The 22,111-nt window shown below is 34.6% G+C and overlaps 2 protein-coding genes across 3 annotated transcripts; both read left to right on the top strand.

Moving 5' to 3' along the window:
- Positions 1–320: 320 nt before the first annotated feature.
- On the top strand, positions 321–10,279 carry LOC102629945 (pantothenate kinase 2). 2 transcript variants are annotated; one of them, XM_052437465.1, is made up of 23 exons: positions 321–569; positions 993–1,401; positions 1,988–2,200; positions 2,408–2,466; positions 2,592–2,708; positions 3,225–3,344; positions 3,438–3,532; positions 3,612–3,705; positions 3,898–4,029; positions 4,159–4,271; positions 4,447–4,639; positions 5,875–6,083; positions 6,515–6,559; positions 6,693–6,741; positions 7,051–7,133; positions 7,203–7,319; positions 7,517–7,580; positions 7,865–8,011; positions 8,137–8,295; positions 8,661–8,744; positions 9,072–9,266; positions 9,466–9,537; positions 9,825–10,279. In XM_052437465.1, exons 2-23 carry the CDS (start codon positions 1,068–1,070, stop codon positions 9,912–9,914), a joined length of 2,784 nt encoding a protein of 927 aa, XP_052293425.1. In that variant the 5' UTR covers positions 321–569; positions 993–1,067; the 3' UTR covers positions 9,915–10,279. The 2 variants fall into 2 exon arrangements, with proteins under 2 accessions (XP_052293425.1, XP_052293426.1); XM_052437466.1 differs by having other exon boundaries at positions 321–593.
- A 1,115-nt stretch (positions 10,280–11,394) lies between these two features.
- On the top strand, positions 11,395–14,156 carry LOC102621386 (serine/threonine-protein kinase ATM). Its single transcript, XM_015529794.3, has 2 exons — positions 11,395–11,591; positions 11,707–14,156. The coding sequence occupies exon 2, from the start codon at positions 11,784–11,786 to the stop codon at positions 13,890–13,892; it is 2,109 nt and encodes a 702-aa protein (XP_015385280.2). The 5' UTR covers positions 11,395–11,591; positions 11,707–11,783; the 3' UTR covers positions 13,893–14,156.
- The last annotated feature ends 7,955 nt before the right edge of the window (positions 14,157–22,111 follow it).

Below are 22,111 nucleotides of genomic sequence, written 5' to 3'. Positions count from 1 at the left end.
TTATTGGGCCGCCACCTCCTTAATTAAATCTTCCAATTGATTTCTTTTTTTAATTTAATTTTTTTTATTCCTTTCCCTATTCAATTCTTTTATATTTTCTTCTGAAGCTTCAATATCTTTTCGCTCTTCTAATTATTTGTACTTAAATGTTCCCAAAACATGCCTATAATAAGAAAATATAAAAATTAAGATAAAAATAAATAATAATTTAATGTGGAAAAATATTAAAATAATTTATAATTTATGAGCATGTTATCATTAACACATCTAAAATCAGATGGAGAGGATATGTATGAGCAGCGTCAATGTAATTGACCATGGAAATCAGAATCATCATATCAGTCAACAATCATCACATCCACAAGAAAGGGTGACACACGCGCTATTTTCGCGAGTATGATTAGTTGATTGCAGACAACAAACAAAACCAATGTGGTCATCAACTCAGTTCGATGGATGGGCAGCACAGCTTTAGTTTAGTTTTGACAGCAAGCATTCAGCACGCACGAACACACACATATTTGGTTGGCTTCGCCCATTCGTCAAAAACATCGTCAAATAAATCAAAGGTCTGCATTTTGTCGCGCCGTTTGGTTTGTTCATTCTTTTCCTCTTCTCTCTGTTTTTTTTTTTTTTAATTAATTCATAAACAGTATCAATTTTCACCTAATCCATCTCATAGTTTATATATTCTTTAATATTATCTGAATCTGTTTCTTAGTTCGTTTCGATTAGTAAAATAAACTTTTGATTATTGGAGTTTATTATTCAATTCAAGCTGCCTTTTTTAGTTGAGCAAATCCTTCCTGCATTTAATCTCAATAATAAATACTACCTTTTTAATTTATTATTATTACTATTTTTTGGTTGACATTATCCGACGCCTAGATTGAACATATTTTGTTCGACTACTTCATAAATGTGTGGGTCTTTTGTTTTGATTTGGTACTTTTAGATTGAAAATTTATGATATTGGTTGGGACTTGGGACAGGACAAGTGACCAAAAAGGACACTGACCAAAATCAAACAGTTGGGGGGTTGGGGTTAGGCGGCTGGTAGAGAGGAAATGGCTGGTCTAAGTGAAGGCCAAACCCCAGTTCTTGAAATTGACGGAACATTAAATAGCAACGATGGTAACAGCAGAGGCAATAAGGGTAATGACAAGGCTGTTGTTTTGGTTGGAGAAGAGAATAGTAATAGTAATATTGATACCCAAAACCAACAAGGTGGTAGCGGCGGCGGCAGTGAGAGAGAAATGCCTTCTATGCACCGGTCTGGTTCAAGGCCACAGCTGGACTTAAGCAAGGCTGCAATTCAAGGCAATTTTGAAGTGAAAAATCCCACTATCTTGTTGCCTAATCAATCTGATGACATCTCTCACTTGGCTCTTGATATTGGAGGTGATACTCTTTAACAATTCTTCTCTTCTGCTTCTTCTTTTTTTTTTCCTTCAACTATTTCTATGTTCTCTGTTTTAACTTGTATTAATTCTCTTTTGCCTTTTTATTGTTTACTGCATTGTGTCATGGTTTCATTGACTTTTAATTTCTGATAGCATGCATGTTCTTTCATATATGTATATAAATACATGGCTTTTCATTATTTGTTTTCTTTCTTTTAATCTATTACGAATATTCACATGAGACTCTGATTAATGTCTGCATGCATACACTTTCTTTTGATAACAATAATATTTTTTTTTTGATAAATAAATTTTAGTAGTTATTATGATTGGGAAGGAAGTTAAGGTCTTTTATCAGACCCAGATCTTGAGTGTGTCAACCACTTGAGAGTTCATTCTCTGTTTTCAGATTATTTTCAAATGTTATTTTTATGTTCAATTTCATCTTCCTTGGTAAGCATTCAAAGTGAGAGGCATTTAACTGTTTGCTAATCTCCATCCCTTTCTTTCCTCTCTAAATGTTTTGTGAAATGTGAGTTTTTATTACAATGTATATAATACTAAGAATTATTGTCGGTTAACAGGGTCTCTCATCAAGTTGGTATATTTTTCAAGGCATGAGGACCAATCAATTGATGATAAAAGGAAGAAGACTATCAACGAGAGATTGGGTATTTCAAATGGTAATAGGAGAAGCTACCCGATTCTTGGTGGTAGGCTTCATTTTGTTAAATTTGAGACAACCAAGATCAATGAATGCTTAGACTTCATACATTCCAAGCAGCTTCACCGTGGTGGTATTCACGTCTCATTGCTCTCTCTCTCTCTCTCTCCATCTTTCCTTTTTTCATTTTTCTTACTAATTGCTGGACATAGCAGATTTTAGTGTTGCTTTTGTTGCTTTTACATAAGTTTAAGAAAGTATGTAACTTCAAGTTATTGAGAAATTTAGTTTATTTCCGTTTCATTTTTCTTTAAAAATCTGTAAATTCTCTTATGGCTAGGAGTGGATTCACGCCATTGGAATCCTGGGGTTCAGGTCAATGATAATGCTGTTATTAAGGTAAACTTTGTGTTTGTAGCTTCAATTATTATATCAGTTTTTTTTTTTTCTCCCTTTCCTATTTGAATCAGTCAAGAGTATACATTGTTTAAGAGTGTTCTGCTAACAAGTTCATTTGCAAGAAGGCTACAGGTGGTGGGGCGTACAAGTTCGCAGACCTCTTCAAAGAGAGACTTGGAGTTAGCCTTGACAAAGAAGATGAAATGGATTGTCTTGTGGCAGGGGCAAATTTTTTGCTCAAGGTGTGTTCTGGTTACAAATTTCCACTTCTGTTTCTTGTCTGGTAGTTATTGCATTTTATATGGAGCAGATTGTGCATTAGAGAGAAAAAGGGAATTTTCTTTAATAATTTTTTACATGTTAATTTTTGTCTTTCTCCTAGCAGAATCTGGTAACTCTGCTACAGAATTTATGATGAAAAACACAATATGTAGTATCAAGCAAAACCAATGCAGTAAAAGTTTAAAGTAAATCCTCATGTCTGTTGCGCCACAACTCTGTTTATCATGGTTAATTTGTGAAAAGAGAAGAGTGAATGAATTTTACAAATTTGAGATTTTTCACCAAATCTTGGTATGATCCTTTTTGCTTATTTCGTATTTTACTTCTTGGCTGTGTGAGGGAACATGAACATATATTATCAATCATTTCTGATCATGATTTTGCATACCCAATTGTGTTTCCTTCCCTGTATTTCTTTGATATTAATTAGATATTCTGGTTAACATTAATTAATCTTTTAACCATATGATGAATAGGCTATTCGTCATGAAGCTTTCACTCACATGGAGGGTCAGAAAGAGTTCGTGCAGATTGACACTAATGATTTGTTTCCTTATCTTCTTGTTAATATTGGATCTGGTGTTAGTATGATCAAGGTACAATCATCTTCCTTCTCAACTTTGACTGTCAGGCATTTGATTTGAAGTATATAAAAACTTATAAGGGTCTATGTTTTTTATTTGGTATAGGTTGATGGGGATGGGAAGTTCGAGCGGGTCAGTGGGACAAATGTTGGAGGTGGCACTTATTGGGGATTGGGAAGGCTGTTAACAAAGTGCAAGAGGTTGTACTGATATTCCAGCCATCTTTTACTTTTATATTAAGAATTATTGTTATGGACTTATTTGGTAGTTCCATTTCAGTTTTGATGAATTGCTAGAGCTGAGTCAGAGGGGAGATAATAGCACCATAGACATGTTAGTTGGAGACATTTATGGTGGCATGGATTATTCTAAGGTACATCTGAAATGTGAACAACAAATATTGGACTCTGTTCTTTGTATCTTTTGATATTGGGATATTAAAATGCATTGATTAGTTAATTGATGGCTGGAATGTTAATTATTCATTGTGTGAGCATGGATCTTTTTTTTTTTTTTTGTACTTTCTCTATTCATTACCGTGTAAATTAATCTCCAATCATCATAGATCGGTCTCTCGGCTTCAACCATTGCCTCTAGTTTTGGCAAGACTATTTCTGACAAGAAGGAGCTTGCAGACTACAGACCTGAAGATATTTCTCTGTCCCTCTTGCGAATGATCTCATATAACATTGGGCAGGTTAGTTCCTCAAAGACAGTACTTTTATGCATTATGTGAAATATAATGTCCATTGTTCATGAGGGATTTTTATGCAACATGCATAGTATGATGCCGTTTTGTGTTCTGGTTTGCCCTCCTGATGTGCAGATATCTTACTTGAATGCACTTAGATTTGGACTTAAGCGCATCTTTTTTGGAGGATTTTTTATAAGGGGTCATGCTTATACCATGGATACAATATCCTTTGCAGTTCAGTTCTGGTAAAATACTAGTGTCTGTTACCTTTTAATACCTAACTGACAGAAAACTGTTGCACTGATCATCAAAATGCTTGCCGTCTCATAGTTGATGATTTCTTTAACTGCAATTAATTTTCCTTCTATATTTTGTTTATCTGCATTCTATACACTTTGAAGTGTCACATTAATCATTTAGGTCAAAAGGTGAGGCACAAGCAATGTTCTTGCGGCATGAAGGTTTTCTGGGGGCTTTAGGTGCATTCATGAGTTATGAGAAACACGGTTTGGATGACTTGATGGTTCATCAATTAGTTGAAAGGTTCCCAATGGGTGCTCCATACACTGGTGGAAGGATTCATGGTCCACCGCTGGGAGATTTGAATGAGAAGGCAAGTGAAGCAAGAGTTTGCCTACTCTTACTTGAAATGCCACTTCCTTTAAGTAATACAGTTTATATTGCTAATTATCTCAATTGAGTTACCAGAGTCCAATTTGTCCGTAAGCAGATTTGTTTCAGGTTTGTGGTTTGGCCATTTGGCCTGTAACCTACTTAAATCTGAAGTTAGTGTTGTAGCCATATTTTGAATTTCATTTGTTTAGTAAATATTCAAATTTTAGAAGTTTTCTGAACTTTTTAAAAATTAAAGATCAGGTTGCGGGGTTGATTCGTTACATACCCATGGATAAGAACTAAATAGGATATGGGTAGTTTTGGCAACCTGCTTTAACTGGTTGAACAGGTGTAGATCCAACATGAAACACCCTTCAATCAAATAATTTATCCATCACAAAACACCCTTCAATCAAATGACTTCCATCTCACATGCATTTTGGCATCCATGGTACTTAAACATGCTTGCTTGGTTGTATCTTGGGCCAGCAATTTTGGAAATTCATGAGTGAGGTTTTACACTCAATTTGACTGAAAGTTTAGGATAGTTGAATTTGATGGATCTTTAATGCCTAAAATTTCAAAGATGAATTTTTTCTAATCCAGGACTGTAATTTTTTCTATATGTAGCTTCTTTCTCTTCCTAAATGGCAAACAAAATCCAAATATGGGTATTGTCTTGATTTAGAATGGTATAGTTCCATTTCATGTTAAATTTGGAAATGGTTCTTAAGCACCTGAATCTGATGATGGTCCTTCATTATTGTATCTCCAGTAGCCTTTGGTATGACTAGATGAAGTTGGCAGAAAAGTAATTGCCATTATTCGGATTCTGAAGCATACATAGCCATTATTCAAATATTCCTAGCTAATAAAGAATGGAAGCATATATTCTTTAATAAAAGTGAAAAGGTTGGAATCTATTGATGTGAGATATGGACAAATAGTTTTGTGCTTTACAGTGGAATATGTTGAAGTTAAAGACCTTTTATATTTCATTTTGGAATTCATGTTAAATTTCAAAAAATATTTATTTCCCTATACTAGAAATTAAGCCTTGTGCCAGATCTTATTTGAGTTAGAACATTATTATTATTTTTTAATTATATAGTCAACCACCATTGCTTTTAGGAATTTAATTAAGCATCGACTGTCCAAACGTATGCAGTAATGTCCTTTTCAACTTTATTCTTATTGGATCCTCGGTTGATATTTATCTTGGTTCAAATGCAGATTTCGTGGATGGAAAAATTTGTTCTGAAGGGAACTGAGATTACTGCTCCTGTACCTATGGCTCCATCTGGAACCACTGGACTTGGAGGCTTTGAAGTTCCTCTATCCAAAGGCAGCACTTTGCGTTCTGATGCAAGTGCGTTAAACGTTGGAGTTCTTCATCTAGTACCCACTTTGGAAGTGTTTCCTCTGCTAGCCGACCCCAAAATGTATGCAAAATTGCTTATTGGTTTTTTGTTCATTACTCGAACTAACTTTTCTTTGCAACAACCTTGTTGAACACTTGTACTCATGAATTGTCTGATTAAATATTGGATAGATCTGGGAGTCTGGGTTATCAAAAAAATATTGGATGGATCTGATTCACAGTTTTCGTGGTTCTCTCACGTTTAGTTACGCATTCGTTTTCATTTCTGATTTTTAAGTGGTTTTGCTTATTATGTCACTGATGGGTTTATATTTTGCATCAGTCCCTTTGTTGTAATTCAATTTTCAGCAAATGATATTTTGTGCGGAAATTCAATAGATACAGGCTTTACTTGATTTCCAATTAATCTATTGGTTTTTCAGTTAACGCAGTTGCTGATGCATTCTACATAATATTTATTTGATTTCTATGTTTATTTTAATGTGCCTCCAGGTATGAGCCTAACACCATTGATCTCGCAGATCACAGCGAGTTAGAGTGAGTTGGTTCATAGTACTCAAATGCATCTTATTTTAACTGTTATCAGACAGATAATAATGAATATTATTTTACCAAACCATGACAAATGTTAGGTTAGGTTAGCTTACTCAACATTTGCATGTTGCTATAGGTATTGGTTCACTGTGCTGTCAGAGCATTTACCAGACCTTGTGGATAAGGTAAACAAATATTATCTTCCCAAAATCTTTTTATTACATATTCCAGTGCATCTGCTATGTCTTCCCTTAATGATTGATAATGTTTTTTTTCCTATGGGGTTACTCTTTTAAGTAGTTTAAACATCTGCTTTAAAATATTTTATTACCTGATAGTTGAACTTGATTTTATTGGAGATGTTACATATTGCTAAGTCCACTTAGTTGGAAATACACCATCTACTTTCTTGTCCTTTTCTTATTACCTTGAAGTTGTATTTGATCTGCTTCTGATATCATTTTATGATTATGATTTAATTTGGAACATGGTAGGCAGTGGCAAGTGAAGGTGGAACTGATGATGCTAAAAGAAGGGGTGATGCATTTGCTCGTGCATTTTCTGCTCACTTGGCAAGGTAACTATAGTTGGACACATATATCTTTGTAATATACACTAATCAATAATGTCTTAACCCCCTGGATAGGTTGATGGAGGAGCCTGCTGCTTATGGAAAGTTGGGCTTGGCCAATCTTTTGGAATTAAGGGAAGAATGCTTGAGGGAGTTCCAATTTCTTGATGCCTATAGAAGCATAAAGCAGAGGTAACTGGTTTAGCAGTTTAGCCTTAAAATGGAAAGTAAAACAAAAAGAAGGGGGGGTGGCCCGCCCTTCATGTAACTTTTAACTTTTTCACAAAACCCCCACTTCCAGCCAGTTAATCAACCACCCTCTGAAGTTTCTTTTTTTATTTTTTAGCTTTTTTATTCATTTATTAGTTCTTTCTTCTTCAATTTGGCAGGGAAAATGAGGCATCACTTGCTGTTTTACCTGACTTATTGGTGGAACTTGACAGTATGAGTAAGGTATGCCGTAATTATGACTTTACCTTCCAGTTCCTCCTGTTGCAAAGAGTTATAAACAAATCAACTTTTGATTATGACCTTGACTGTAAACTTTCTCTTTTTGGTATTCAGAAGTCTCTTTAATTAGAGATTGGTAAACCTAAATTGCTGCTCTATCTGTATCTGATACCAATACATTTGGGAAGCCCACGGTTTTCCAGTCCTTGCGACATGCTTTCAGCGCATCACCTAGCATCAATTCTACTGTTGTCTCTCTAGTATCTAAAACCCTCTCTAATTTGCAGGAGACAAGACTGCTTATGCTTATTGAGGGCGTTCTTGCCGCAAATATATTTGACTGGGGATCCCGTGCCTGTGTGGATCTCTATCACAAAGGGACAATTATTGAAATTTACAGAATGAGTCGCAATAAAATGCAAAGACCTTGGCGGGTAAGGGAGGCTGGATGGGGGAAAGAGTACCTTTAAACATTAGAGAATGCTTTATTTGCATTATGTATTAATCAAAATTAATTGAGGCCGAATTTCTGAGGAGAAGTTTTTTATTTTCAACTTAGGTGGATGATTTTGATGCCTTCAAGGAGAGAATGCTAGGGTCTGGTGACAACAAGCCTCGCCCACATAAGAGAGCTTTACTGTTTGTGGACAACTCTGGTGCTGATGTTGTTCTGGGGATGCTACCCCTGGCAAGGGAACTACTAAGACGTGGAACTGAAGTAAGTTTATTTCTTCGTGAAGTTAGGGAAAAGCTTTAAATGACTAGTTCACTGCTATTATAGGTAGCTTCCTTACCCTGCCTGTCAAGTCTAATCATTCATTCAATAAATGTATCTATAAAAGATTGCTGGCGAAACATCAATTTTAAACCCACATCGGCATTTGGAATATATGCATTCTTTTAAGTCCTTAATATCTGAACCTCTCTAATTTAGTAGATCTACTATAGTTTAACTCGAATAGACGAATAGCAACTAAAAAATAATATTCCCTTGTGGGCTCAGTTTCTCTGGAATAGTGTTGTCTTCTTTTTCTTTCAACTAAACTTTATGTATTGAAAACAATGATGAGAATGTTTTTGCAGGTTGTTTTGGTTGCAAATTCCCTCCCTGCACTAAACGATATAACTGCCATGGAGCTCCCCGATATTGTAGCTGAGGCTGCAAAGGTTGTCTCTGTGCATGGACATTTAATGGCTTTCATCTTAATCTTGTCTCTTTTGTTTTGAACAGCTTTCATCTTAAACTGGTAATATATTAATTAAAGAACATTAACTAAAGCTGAAATCATGGTATCTTTTATCTGATATGAGTATATGGAGATTGTGGAGACTTTAAGAATCTACTTATTATTTTGTTACAACAGTAGATGTCTTTTGTTTCGGTGCCACTCATAAAGACTCAACAATTTTGTGTGATTTAACTCTAAATACAACATTCATTAAAAAAAAAAAAAGGTTAGTCAAACAGAGCAAACTGATTCTTCTATTCCACAGCATTGTGACATTCTTCGTAGGGCTGCTGAGGCAGGAGGTTTACTTGTGGATGCAATGATTAACACCCTAGATGGTTCTAAAGAGAATTCACCTTCAGTTCCTCTGATGGTTGTTGAGAATGGCTGTGGAAGCCCTTGCATAGATCTGAGGCAAGTCAGCTCTGAGCTAGCTGCTGCTGCAAAAAATGCTGATCTGGTATGATGATTATTCAATGACTGAAAGATCCCTGCTTTGAGAATGTTATATGCGGCTTTCCTGGGTTCTTTTTTGTTTTTTATATTCTATGTTTCCTCCTCTTCTACGAGAACAATTTGTCACAATCAATACATATCAAGGAAAAACAGAGAGGAAGCATGTAGTTGTAATTTCATGAGTTTGACTTTGTACCGTGCAGATTATTTTGGAAGGGATGGGTAGAGCTCTTCATACCAACTTCAATGCTCGGTTTAAATGTGAGGCTTTGAAGGTATGGTTGTGTACTTTTATATCTATGAGAATGTTTGTTAAAAGCCGATCACATGCCGGTCCTGTCCTTGAATTGTTTCCCACTGATATGAAATTTGAGCTTAACATTCTGCCTCACTGGTATCCTCATAAACAAAATCAATATTCCCTTGTGAATCTGAAAAGAAGAAAGTTTTCTTGACTCATTGCCCGTTGTTGTAGACCTGTGAGGGTCTAATGTCTACATCAATTATTTATTTATTTTTTTGGACGACTCCTGTGATATCGAGTTATTGCCTTGTTTTGCAGCTTGCAATGGTGAAGAATCAGAGGCTTGCAGAAAAATTGATCAAAGGGAACATATACGACTGTGTTTGCAGATATGAGCCAGCCAGATAATCTTGCATTCAATTCTACTGTTTCATCTTGGGGCGGCAGATTAGATCAGAATTTGATGAGCAGGACAAATATATACATCCACAGTCCACACCATTTGACAATGGTCCAGCAGTCTTTGTTTCATGTGATCTTGAAAAATAAATAAGAAATAATAAGGTGGAATAGGCCATAAACGATACAACAGTCAACATAAGGTAGCAGCGGAGGACCACAAAACATGGAAGAAGCAAAATTGATGACCAATTGTATTTGGAGAAATGTATTTGTAGATATTATGGATAAGTTGAAGGTTGTAATTTATTGTTGAATTGTTCATGTTTTGTGTGAATTTATTTTTCATTTTTAATTCAACGAATTTTAAATTATTGTCGATTGTTTGGTCGACATATCTTTCAAGGCGAGAAAACCTGGCGCCTGGAGTAGGAAACCCTGATGAAGAGGACAAAACGTGGTACTGAACATTGAATTCTTTGCACAGCAACATTTTCCAATTCCCATATATGTAGAGAGAGAGAGAGAGAGAGAGAGAGAGAGAGAGAGAGAGAGAGAGCAATTTCTTACAAGCAGTGGGAGAAGCCAAATGCATTAATAGTAAAGTTTATAATTTATAAGAAATTTGTATCATTTGTGCCCCTAAAGGGTAAATCCCCCCCACCAAAAAAAAGAGTAGAAAAAATCTCCTGGCTTTATTGTATGATTATTTAATGAGTAATGATACAGTCATAAATTCTTGTACAAATTTATTTTGTATAAACTGACGTGGCATGATAAGATTGGTTGAATTAAATATCATTTGGCCCACATGATTTGTTTTTATTAATTTATATTTTCATTCAACTAATCTTATCATGCCACGTCAGTTTGTACAAAATAAATTTATATAAAAATTTATAGTTGTATCATTACTCTTATTTAATACGTGGTCCATGAATATGATGTGGTCAAAACTCAGGATGGGCTATATAACTTTGCGCGTTCATAATCACATTATAGGTTATAAGATAAGATAAAGCAATCACGGAAGTGCTTTTGAAATTATCACTACATGTCAACTTCGATAGTGATTAAGGATTTTCAGAAATGTGTGGTATAGCTGTGCTGGAAACTAGTGTAAATCCAAATTGAGAGCGTCCCATTCAAATATATGTTAGATAAATGGTACAAATTAAATTACACGAGTCATTAACACAGTCGCACACAGAGCCGATACAAAAGACTCGGTTTCACTTTCACATTAAAAACATTAGAAAATATAAGTATCCTAGGATTTATTTATTAAACAACTAAGGTGTGAAATTTTATTAATTTTTTATATTTTAAAATTTTATTTATTTATTCTTTATGATTTATGTCAAAAGAATAAAATTCTTCGGACGACAAAAAAATTGTGCCCATTTAAATTTCGGGAAAAAAAAAAAAAACTCTGTTTCTTTTGTTTTGTAGTAAAGTATTAAAGCCCCCTCTCTATCTGTTGCCTACTTGCCTGCCTAAATATCTTTTTTTATTTGAAGTCATTATTTATTATTTTCTCTGTCTTCTCACTTTCAACTCTTGTCGTGTCTCTCTCTTACCAGGAAGCATTAAACATGTGTTCCCACTCGGATGAGTTAGGTAAACCGAGTTAACCGAGTTACTCGACTCGGATCAGAATGTGATGCCCGGATTTCTTTCTTCCAGGTATTTTTTTTATTACTCGCATTTTTATTGAAGTTTGTTTCTTTTCTCAATTATATGTATAGCTATTCATGAAGCTCAGATTCTTTTTTTTTTTTTTTTGCCTTTTTCTGATCAGCTATGAAGAGACTGTGAGATTGGAGAGTTGAAGTGATTTCAAAGAAGGGATCTTTGGTAATTTTTGTTTTCCTTTTTATGATGGAAAGCCCTAAAACCCCAGAAACCGTAGAAACTCAAAATCCAGCTGATAAAACCCTGTGTGAAGCTGGGTTGTTTGGTTCTAGGGAGAAGTGTACTGGGTTAGATTCGACCGAAGAAAATGGTAAAGTGGTTGTTGATGTGAACGGTGATGCTGCCATTGCTTGTGACGTGGAAGTCACTAATGGAGGTGATAATGAGAACGAGGAAAAAGTGGATTCTATGGATGTGGACACAGTATTCGGTGTGCAAGAGAACAATGCATCTTGCATATCCCTATGTGAACTGGGAAATGGAGATGATCGGTGTGACGGTAAAAGCCAAAAGGGCTTTGATTTGAGAGAACGGAAGAAGAGCAAGTATCTGTCATATCCCTATGTGAACTGGGAAAAAGGCTTCTCAAGTGAAGCGGAAGATCTGAAGCCGATGAAAGTTACTCATGAAGGGGTGGAGGACACTGGTGCTGATCAGTTTGTGGTGTCTCCTTCAGTTGTCAAAGGTAGTGGCAAGAGATTTCAAAAATTATGGTTCAGAAAATTCATAAGTGAGAGTGATATATCTGCAAATCCGGAGTTGAAAAATGCAGCGGCAGCTGAATTGCTCTCGCAACTTTTATTGACAGCTGTTGATTGCTTTTATCCAAAAGAAACTAAAAATTTTGATTTAATTGAGTGGTTCTTTTCCAGATTTAGAATATCTGCATATCATGATGAGTCCGTTTATGTAACATACTGCAAGAATATGGTCGGTCAGAAACAGAAAGATGCTAAACCTGGCACAAATGAAAACAGTGATACATTTCTTGGAAAAGATTCTGAGGAGAGCAATCAGCCTTCACCCAGTATTGACTGTCAGCAGAAGATGCAAAAGAGGAAGAAGAATGCTAACTCAGTTAGATCGAAGGTTAAATCTCTTTCTGGGCTATCAGACGTGAATATAAACATTGATACAAGTAGCTTGTCAGTGAAAGATTTCCAAAGCATGGGAACTCATACACCTGACGGTGGGCGATCTGCACGGAAGGATAGAAAGAAGGAAGGTGTAACTCCATTGAATCTGCAAACTAAACAAACTAATAGCATACCAGATTTGAATGGTAATGGTTCTACACCGCTGGTAATGGCAGAAAATTCCCAGGTTGTTGGTCATGTTGGCTCTGAGACAAAGAAGAGAAGGAGGAAAGGAGGTGCTACTTCAGGGAGCTCGGAGACTAAAGTTACTACCAGCTTAAAAGATCTGAATGGAGGCAGTGCACAACCTGGCTCATTGGTGGCAGATTTGCGGGTGAAAGGTCCCTACGCAATTAATTCTATTCCTAAACATAATAATGGAAATTCTGTTGTACCAGTATTGTTGGTCAAAGATCCCCCAGGAGCTGCCCCACTCTTAGCTGAAGGTAAACCTGAGAAGAAAAGGAGGAGAAGGAAAGCAAAATCACTATCTGGGCAACCAGAAATTATGCCTGCTGCAGGCATACCTGATTTAAATGGAACTAGTGCTGAACCTGGTGCTTCACCTCTTGTCAAACCTGAGAGGAAGAAGAGGAAGAGGAAAGGGGGAGCTACTCCTGGCAAGCGAAGTAATAAATTTGCTTCCAGGATGTTAGATATAAATTTTAATAACGACAGAGGGAATAATAATGGAGAATCTTCTGTGACTACTCTTATCTTGACATTTGCCCCTGGAGTTTCCATGCCTTCAAAAGAATTTTTGGTTGCAACATTTTCCAGGTTTGGGCCCTTGAAGGAATCAGAAACACAGTTGTCAAATGATTCGGGTATCGCGGAGGTTGTTTTCATGAGAGGTGCAGATGCTGGAGAAGCTATTCGGAGTTTAGAGACAAATAACTGTTTTGGTCCAATCCTGGTAAGTTATACTCTTCGTCCTGTGGAAGGATCTAGGACTCCAGCAAAGCCTGCCGATTCAGTTTCTCAACCTGGCGAGGCACCTCCCCTTGACTTCATACGGCAGAATCTTGAGATGATGACATCAATGCTAAAGAACTCCGGGGATAAACTTTCTCCAGAGATGAAAGCCAAATTGGAGAGTGAAATTAAAGGCCTTCTCAAAAGGGTCAGCTCCATGCCCAGTTCTTCCTCTTCCTAGTAAGAGTTTTAAGATGTAGGTTCTCTATTTAGGTTGTTTATTGATGTAGTGGCCCTTTCAGTAGAGACTAGATATCATTACAGTTCCCGGTTCTGAGGTCTGTATTAGCTGTTATTTTGTATCTCTATGTTGACAGATGTCGTAGCATGAGAACCCCCATTTAGCTTGTCTCGTACTGAGTGTACAAGCAATGGAACATCATCTGTAATCGTTGGGTTTGCTTTTCCTTTCTAATTAAAAAACTGTTTTCTTCTCCTCCCAGAATATTTTTTGGCATGCTTGTGGTGTTGTAACTCTTTGCAGACAATGATTGAGAGAGAGCTTTTGATGCCCCAAGATCCTAATTATCGAGTTTGGTTGTTTCTATCTAGGCATATTGTTGTTTTATTCCAGATGTGGGACAGCCGCGAGAGCTCCTCCAAGATATTTGGTGGGGTTCCAAGATATTTTGTTTATGTGATTCCTTATTTTTAACTCACAACAAACGAAACAACCAGATGATTGTTCTAGCATGCAATGATATACCATGTGCATTCATTTTTCTTTTAATTGTCTTATTTCATTACCAAGAATCGGTTTCTATACTTAAAATGCATTAATTGATAGTTCTATTGGTATTTAATTATGTTTCTCTTAATTTGCTTGATGCTCTACTTTCAGATTATGTCAAGATATAGGTTGCTGAAATCTGAAGTTGCTGAGCTTTTGTTGCCAAGTATTGTTATCAATCTAACTGGAAGCAAGGATATAGATGTTGATCTTCAGAAACTAATATCTTCCCACGTTATATTCTTGAGCTGCTTGCATCAGAGTATGCACAAAAAATATTCCTGAATGAGGAATGGGATTTTACCAGTTTGTTTTTCTGCTTCCTGTTTAGTTTTTTATTTGGTTGAGGATCATTTCTTTTTAATGTATATTTGTGTGACAAACAATCTTCTGCGTTTGCATTGATGGAACTAGCTCTTGGATAGGCTTTCCAAGTGAAGTTTTTGCAGCAAGCCATGTGGCATACTGTGTGATTGTTCTGCCCTTGATATACCGAGTTATACAGAGAATGAAGGGCTACTGTGCTGTGGGTTTTCTGAATGGTTGGTACTCAAATAGCATATTAGGCGATGTAGTTAATTCTGAATGTTGGGTGAGAGGTGAATATGTTCTTGTGTAATTATGCCCCTTATCAATCGAGTGCAAGTTTAACTGCATTTTTCAATGCCTATATAAGAGCAGTTTTTGGCGAACACTGATGCATGGAACTGGCCAAGCTTGCATATATGTCGGGCTTTCTTGGAAATTGCTGGCTAACTCTTGCTGAATTGGTGAGAAGAGTCAAAACATGCTGTTCTTTCCACTACAATATAGTATGCCACTGGCCTACTATGAACCTGTCCCTTCCCATGTTGCCTTATTCGCTTCATTTTTTTTGTTCAGGGTGTTTGTTCGTAAGAATTTTTTGTTTTTTCCACTTATATTCGCTATTAGTTCTTTCAATCTAATTATGCAACACTATTGTAAAATACCAGTATAAATGCACTAGAAAGGGTTTTTGTTTTGCTATTCTAAAGTTCATGCATTTCTTCATCAAATCAATTGTGTTTAGTGCACCCCTTTGCCAAAGCACTCACTTATTTCTTTCTTTTGCTTCCCAGCATATTTTTCCATGTTTCTTCTGCGTTTTCACTTTAACTTAAGCGTATGCTATTGGATACGGGGAAAGATTGAGAACAAGTGTGAATCAGATATTTGTTAACCTTAGTTGTGATTGTTGTGATAGTTAGTGCTGTTCTTCATAGTGGTCTTTTCCTGTTTTTTATTTCCTTTCTGGAATGGCGCAGAGTGCAGAGATGCATGCTTAATTTTAGTTTGCAATCTGTCCGACTTGCTGCGGTGCAGAATTGTTCGAATAAACATTGAACCCAAGCTCCGTTTACGCGGTTAATAAGCTCATGTAATTGGCCCATTACAAGCCTGCGATAGATTAGGCCTTTTGACACCCCCAAAATGGTCAAAAATAAATTTATGAATGCTACTGCTGGCATCCCTCCGAAATCCTCATGAAATCCCTTTTAAGGGTATTTTCGAAAAAACAATCTAATTTCTTCATAAAATAATTTTTCTCTCTATCTCCTTTTCTCTTTCTATCTCTAAATCTCAAACTCTATATATGGTAACTGAATGCCTCTGTGTGTCATGACTCACAAATTTATATTTTAATTTAAGGGTATAAATTTCCATCTCTAATGTAGTTGAGTTTCTCTACAATCATCTTCTTTCTTGCTTGTTTTCTTTAAAAACAAATCCCAATGTGGTTTGTTTATTTAGTTTCTCAAAATTTAAGAACACACCAAACGTTCACAATTTTATAGTCTATCTCCTAAATTTTTTAAAAAAATCTTTAATTGATCAATAAAATTATGAGAATTAATTCAATTTGCGCAAAGAGTCAAAGGTCAATTATAAAGAAAGTCATTTCTCGCACTAGCTCTTGGCTTCCTAATTCCTATGTCAATGATAAAGAAAGAATAGTTTTGAAAATAAATATGGCGACAAGAAGAATTTGGAAAATTAACGATTAATGAGTTTTTTGTTAATTTTTTTCATATACAAATTTCACTGTTAAAGAAAGAATTATCCAAATGGGGTGTGAATCTTTTTTGTAGTGAGAGCAAGAATATATGAATTGATTAGGAATTTATTTTTAATTAAGCGTAAAAATGTAAAACACAATAAAAGAAGTTTTATGAACGTTATAGAGGGGTGCTAGTAGCGCCACTCTAAAATTTATCCACTTCTTATTTGTTGAATAAAAATTCAATTAAATACTTGAATAAATTGTTTTTTAACAAATTTTTGATACTCACCATATTTGATAATTTATATTTACATTTTTATTTTAACCAATTTTTTTTTTTAAATAATAAGAGTTTAAAGTCATGAGAATGGAAATTTTGTAATAAGAGAAAAAATTGTTAGAACAAGAAATTCCTTGGACGAAAACCATCAATTATAAATCAAGAACATTTATGTTGTATCACTAAGCATACCTGAATTTATAACGCTGAATTACTCTATAACGTTGTGTGATTGACCTTCTAGATCTACACGTTCTCTCTGATGATGAGATATCATAAAGAATAAAAAGATACGTGTGACTTAGAGATCATAACCATTTATATAGATAATTTTTTATGTTGTCATTAGGAACTCTTGATTCTACTCATTATAGAATTAGAATATCATTAAGTTTCTACATATTAATAGCTCACCTTATTAAATACATTAAAACCCATAATACTGAAAATCGTAATAGACCACTTTTAATTGGATTTAACCTTATAAAACATTTTACAGCATATAATTATTCACACATAAGCCTAACGTTGGATTGAAGATCCAACAATTTTAGATTAAAAAATCCGACAAAAGCAATCTAAGATTATGGGATTTGTACATATTGTATAAAAAAAATTAAAAAAAAAATTAAGGAGAAGTTGTTTGCTGATATGGTTAGTTTTAATATTTGAGTTTGTATTTTATAATGTGTCCATAGTGTGTTTTCTTCCACCTGGATGTTGAGTCCATGATGGCTCTCTTGCACCTCAAATTTTATTGTGCACTTACCTATTAAGATTTAAGAGAGAGGTCCATGAGAGATATCTCTTGTGCACTCTTTCTTGTTCTAATATTCTTCATTGCGTAGTAATGGTGTAGCCGATTGCTCACTGTTACGCTGTATCCATCTGCTGCATCTCTTGTTATACTGCTGTTGTACGTTTCATCAGTCACTACTGCACTACTGTTGTGCTACTGTAATTTCAGTTAAATGAAGTTGCAGTTAATCAATGAACAGTGCGGCTCATGTGACCATCATCCCATTAATTAAATAATTTAATCACACTTCAATTTGTACAGAATGGCAATCTTACTCTTGTTAAATTGAGACATAAAATGACAAAGCATATACACCATTCTCATACAAATCACTGACAATGGAATAATAAGGTAAGTAATTGTGGATGCATAGCCTACGTCTAATTTAAGCATGCATTATTATGATCTCCTTAGAATAGCATTCATACAAACCATAATTGATCTATGATCTCCTTGCCAAAGAATGGCATTCATAGAACTATAACTGTGCTTAACTTTTGAGTTTCTCTAGACTGAGGTGTCATGTCATATGAAAAGCTTTAAATGGATGATGATTTTAAACAAATTTTAATTTATTATTTTACTTTCCATGTGATGAACGACACATTAGTTAAAGAATTTTCTGTTTCTTTTTTTTTTTTTAAAGAAAAAAGACAGGCAAATTATATCTAACCTCATTCGATGGATTATGCGCATCAAGAAACTATATCTTTTTTTTTTTATATATATACATATTGTTAACGAATTTACATAATATCTAATAATTTAATGGTGTTATGCAGCGACAGAACAAGACACTTCAATTAGGAGGGTTTAGTTTAAAAATTAATTTTTTACTACTCACAATGAGGTCCAACATTTAAAATAAATAATTTATTACTATTATTTTTTTAAATATAGGAGAAAATAATAGAATTTGAGTTTTCAAGAACTAAAAATCTAAAGAAAATATGGCTATTGGGATTTGAACAAGTCTCTATAACTACTAAAGGATTTTGCTATGTTACATTGAATGTACCATACACAATTAACAAGAACCACACAATTATGTGGGTCCCATAATTTGTGTGGTTCTTGTTGGTTGTGTATGGTACATTCAATGTAACATAGAGGCTCCCCTAAACTATAAGTATTTTGTTATTTAGTATACGTGCCCATTTTTTTTTTTTTTTATCTAACTCTTTTAAAAGGAGCTTGAGGTAAATTTAAAAGAAAAAATAATGGTTTGGATCTATCCATCACGTTATGTATATCATCGATCATCATATTGCATATATACAATTTAAGGTCCGTTTAGAATTACTTTTGAGAAGCTCAAAAGATATTTTGGAAAGTTAAAAGTTAATTTTGGTATTTGGTAATTTTTTTAGAAATCACTTTTGATAAAATTACCCCATTCTATAATAGAATAGCTTTTTAAAATCAGATTTTGAGAATAATTTTTATACTTAATACAATTATATATATATATATATATATATATATATATATATATATATATATCCTCATTTGTATTATAGAAATCCAAAATTATCCTTATTAATCAGGAAATAAGATCATTAAATTTAAACAAATTGTTATCATTACTAATTATACTCAACTGATAAAATAAAAAAAATAAAATTAATAATATAAATATTTATTTTAGTTATCAATTATCATATATGCACAATTAAAAATATTTTATATACATGTTTATAAATGTGTAAATAAACTTCGTTTAAGATCATGTTAAATTCGGTCATTTATATCTTTTCAATAATTTAATAATAAAATTTACTAAACACACACGACTGCTCTTGAAACTCGCAATACTTTTAAAAATAAATTTTACTAAACGTTTAACTAATTTTCTTCACAACTGATTATTTCTACAGTACAATTAACAACAATTATTTTAAAAGATATAACATTACGAAACTGGACTTAATCGAGGTTGGTAATGAACATTTTTCGAATCTACAGTATTTTTTGTATGAGTACATACTATACTAGATATTCTGGAACAATACAATACAAAATATAAAGAGTCGTCTTTTATATATTCAATTGTGAGGTAGGATTAAAACATGGGATTCCAATACGAAGAAACCAAATAGATAATTGGAAAATCATCCTCTTAAAGCAGTCAAGGTTGAAGCAGGACATCATACGAAACACATTGAAAGCAACCAAGCATATTTATTTCCATTCACACGTGCAACTGAATACAAGGACGGAAGGACCATTCCTAACAGATAAAATATGCTTGATCTATTCATAATCAATACATAACTAGTTGGGAAAACAAATCAAAGTTTGACATTCTGATCCATTAATTGAATTGAACCTTAATTGGACATATAAAAGACAACCTTCAGCAGCAAAACCAAATTCAAGGCATCCGCGATACATGTGTTACATATGTTCCACCAGGGACGTGATTAATGGAGAAGCTCCATCATAATTAATGAGTGAATGTACGTATCAAAGTCGTATTCGTCTTTGTCGCTTTGTTGTAAATCCATCAATGGTCAACGAATCTATTACTCCAATCATGTGTATGCGTTGACTTGCACGGGTCGATGATCGGCTTGCTTTCACGATTTGGATTAATTGACCCACAACAGGCGTTTAAGCTATCTAATCAATTGGAAATTAAACACATTTAGTTGTTTCTAATTAATGCGTTACACACAACTGGAGTAACCATTAATCAACAACAATAAATCATGGAATCATTATTAGGAAGATTTCACGAAAGCTTGAAAGGGCGGACAAATTAAAATATCAATCAAGTGAGGACATGGCCAAAATCGACAGAAATATGATGACGCCAAGTGAAACATGCAGGGGGACTCATGGTCGGCCTCTACAGGGACGAATGGGACCCCAATGACCTGCATCAAATATAGCAAAATAACTGAAATTCTCCCCGAGCTAGAAAACAAATAGAGAAAAGCAAAGAAATAGATGTTAGAAACTTTGAAATATGGTGGGGGGTTCAAGATCCTGTCCACCGACCCATCAGATTTTCTCGATCAGAATTCTCAGGATCGAATATCTGCTCACCGCGACTTTATTTCATTCATACCGCCTGCGCCGCAGTCGTCCTTGTATGTCGCGCATGCGCCTCAAGTCAGGATTTGGGCTCTAGCTAACACTGCCAGGGTGACTAATATATACAAATATCAAGACTAAATTACTTGCCATTTGAGGATTAACTTATTCTTTAGCGTAATCTTTCATACGCAAGACAATCTCTTATTCTCTTGCGATATCTATCAACACTATTAGTTAACTAAGTTCACACTAAGCCCGATAATTTTGAATCTGCTTTATTCTATTTCTATATTCTTGATTCAGCTTTAGTTTGTAATGCTTCCAAGCTGTTGGTATACATCGACAATAAAGAAAGACGCCATTGGATCAAGGGACGGCGGCATCTCATCATCTCAAACTTTTACAAGCAATCATGCATGCTGCCAAGACTGGGCAGTCGTAGCTAATTATGATCTAATGTTTGGTGCATCATTGCCTTACATGTTCATGTGGTTGCGGGCTTAAAGCTTAGTGATATAAATCAAAGTGACCGATCATCAGGGTGGGGTCCAATATATGGCCCCAGAGAATAAGTTTGACCGCTCTCATTACGAGGCAGGTGGTTGTTTGAACATTATTATGAGAAGGAGGACCACATCATCTCAGAATCAGGGTACCTCGTCTTGAAACCGTTTGATTCTGCAACTTAAGGATGCTATTATATACAGATTCAAGTTGGATTTAAATTTTGAACTCGCACATTCTGTTTATGGTTTTTATGATCGATATTCTCTCTTCTTGTTTTCTATATACTGATTTGTGTCATGTCCTCACAAAGGGAAAATAAAGAACTTCAGATTGCGAATAATATAACTTTTTAATAAATATGGTTTGTAAACTTTTAACCGGATTCTGAAATAGGAGTTGGCGGGGGAAAAACTCCAAAGTTAAAGCAGCGATTTGCGTATGTAAATTAATAATATAGAGCACTCAGCTTCAACCTGAAGATTTTCCATATCTGAAAGAAAGTTACTTGATTGAGAGGTACATAATTTCAAAGTAATAAATGTTGCTAATCAGGAGGAATAGCTGTGATTGACTGCAAAATTGATCAAAGTTGCTTTAATTTTCTTATTTGAAACACGGTATCACTTAGCGAGTGCTTGGCATGCATGTGATAAAGAGCAGAAATGAAGATATGATATCGTTCAACGCTAATTTAATTTAAACTTTCAGTACACAAGAATATGAGTAATTGTCTTCTTTTTGTCTAGCCAATAATTGATAGATTTATGTTGTGTACATTAAAACAAATTAAAGGCAATTAATTGACTAAAGAACATTAAACCAAATTGAAGGCGATTAATTGACTTGGAGTTCTTCTGATAGGTTAAGAAAAAACGGTTGCTTATACATGAAGTAAAACATCTTGTCATATTAGTTGAATTTAGTTCGCATTCATTTTGTCTCGATCATTAGTTGAAATTAATGGCAGAGATGCACTTGTATGTCAACGTCCAACCAATTAATGACAATAATTTCTAAGT

This window comes from Citrus sinensis, chromosome 3 (assembly GCF_022201045.2).
Source record: "Citrus sinensis cultivar Valencia sweet orange chromosome 3, DVS_A1.0, whole genome shotgun sequence".
In the NCBI taxonomy this organism is placed as follows: domain Eukaryota; kingdom Viridiplantae; phylum Streptophyta; class Magnoliopsida; order Sapindales; family Rutaceae; genus Citrus; species Citrus sinensis.
This window is presented reverse-complemented; position numbering and strand designations above follow the sequence as displayed.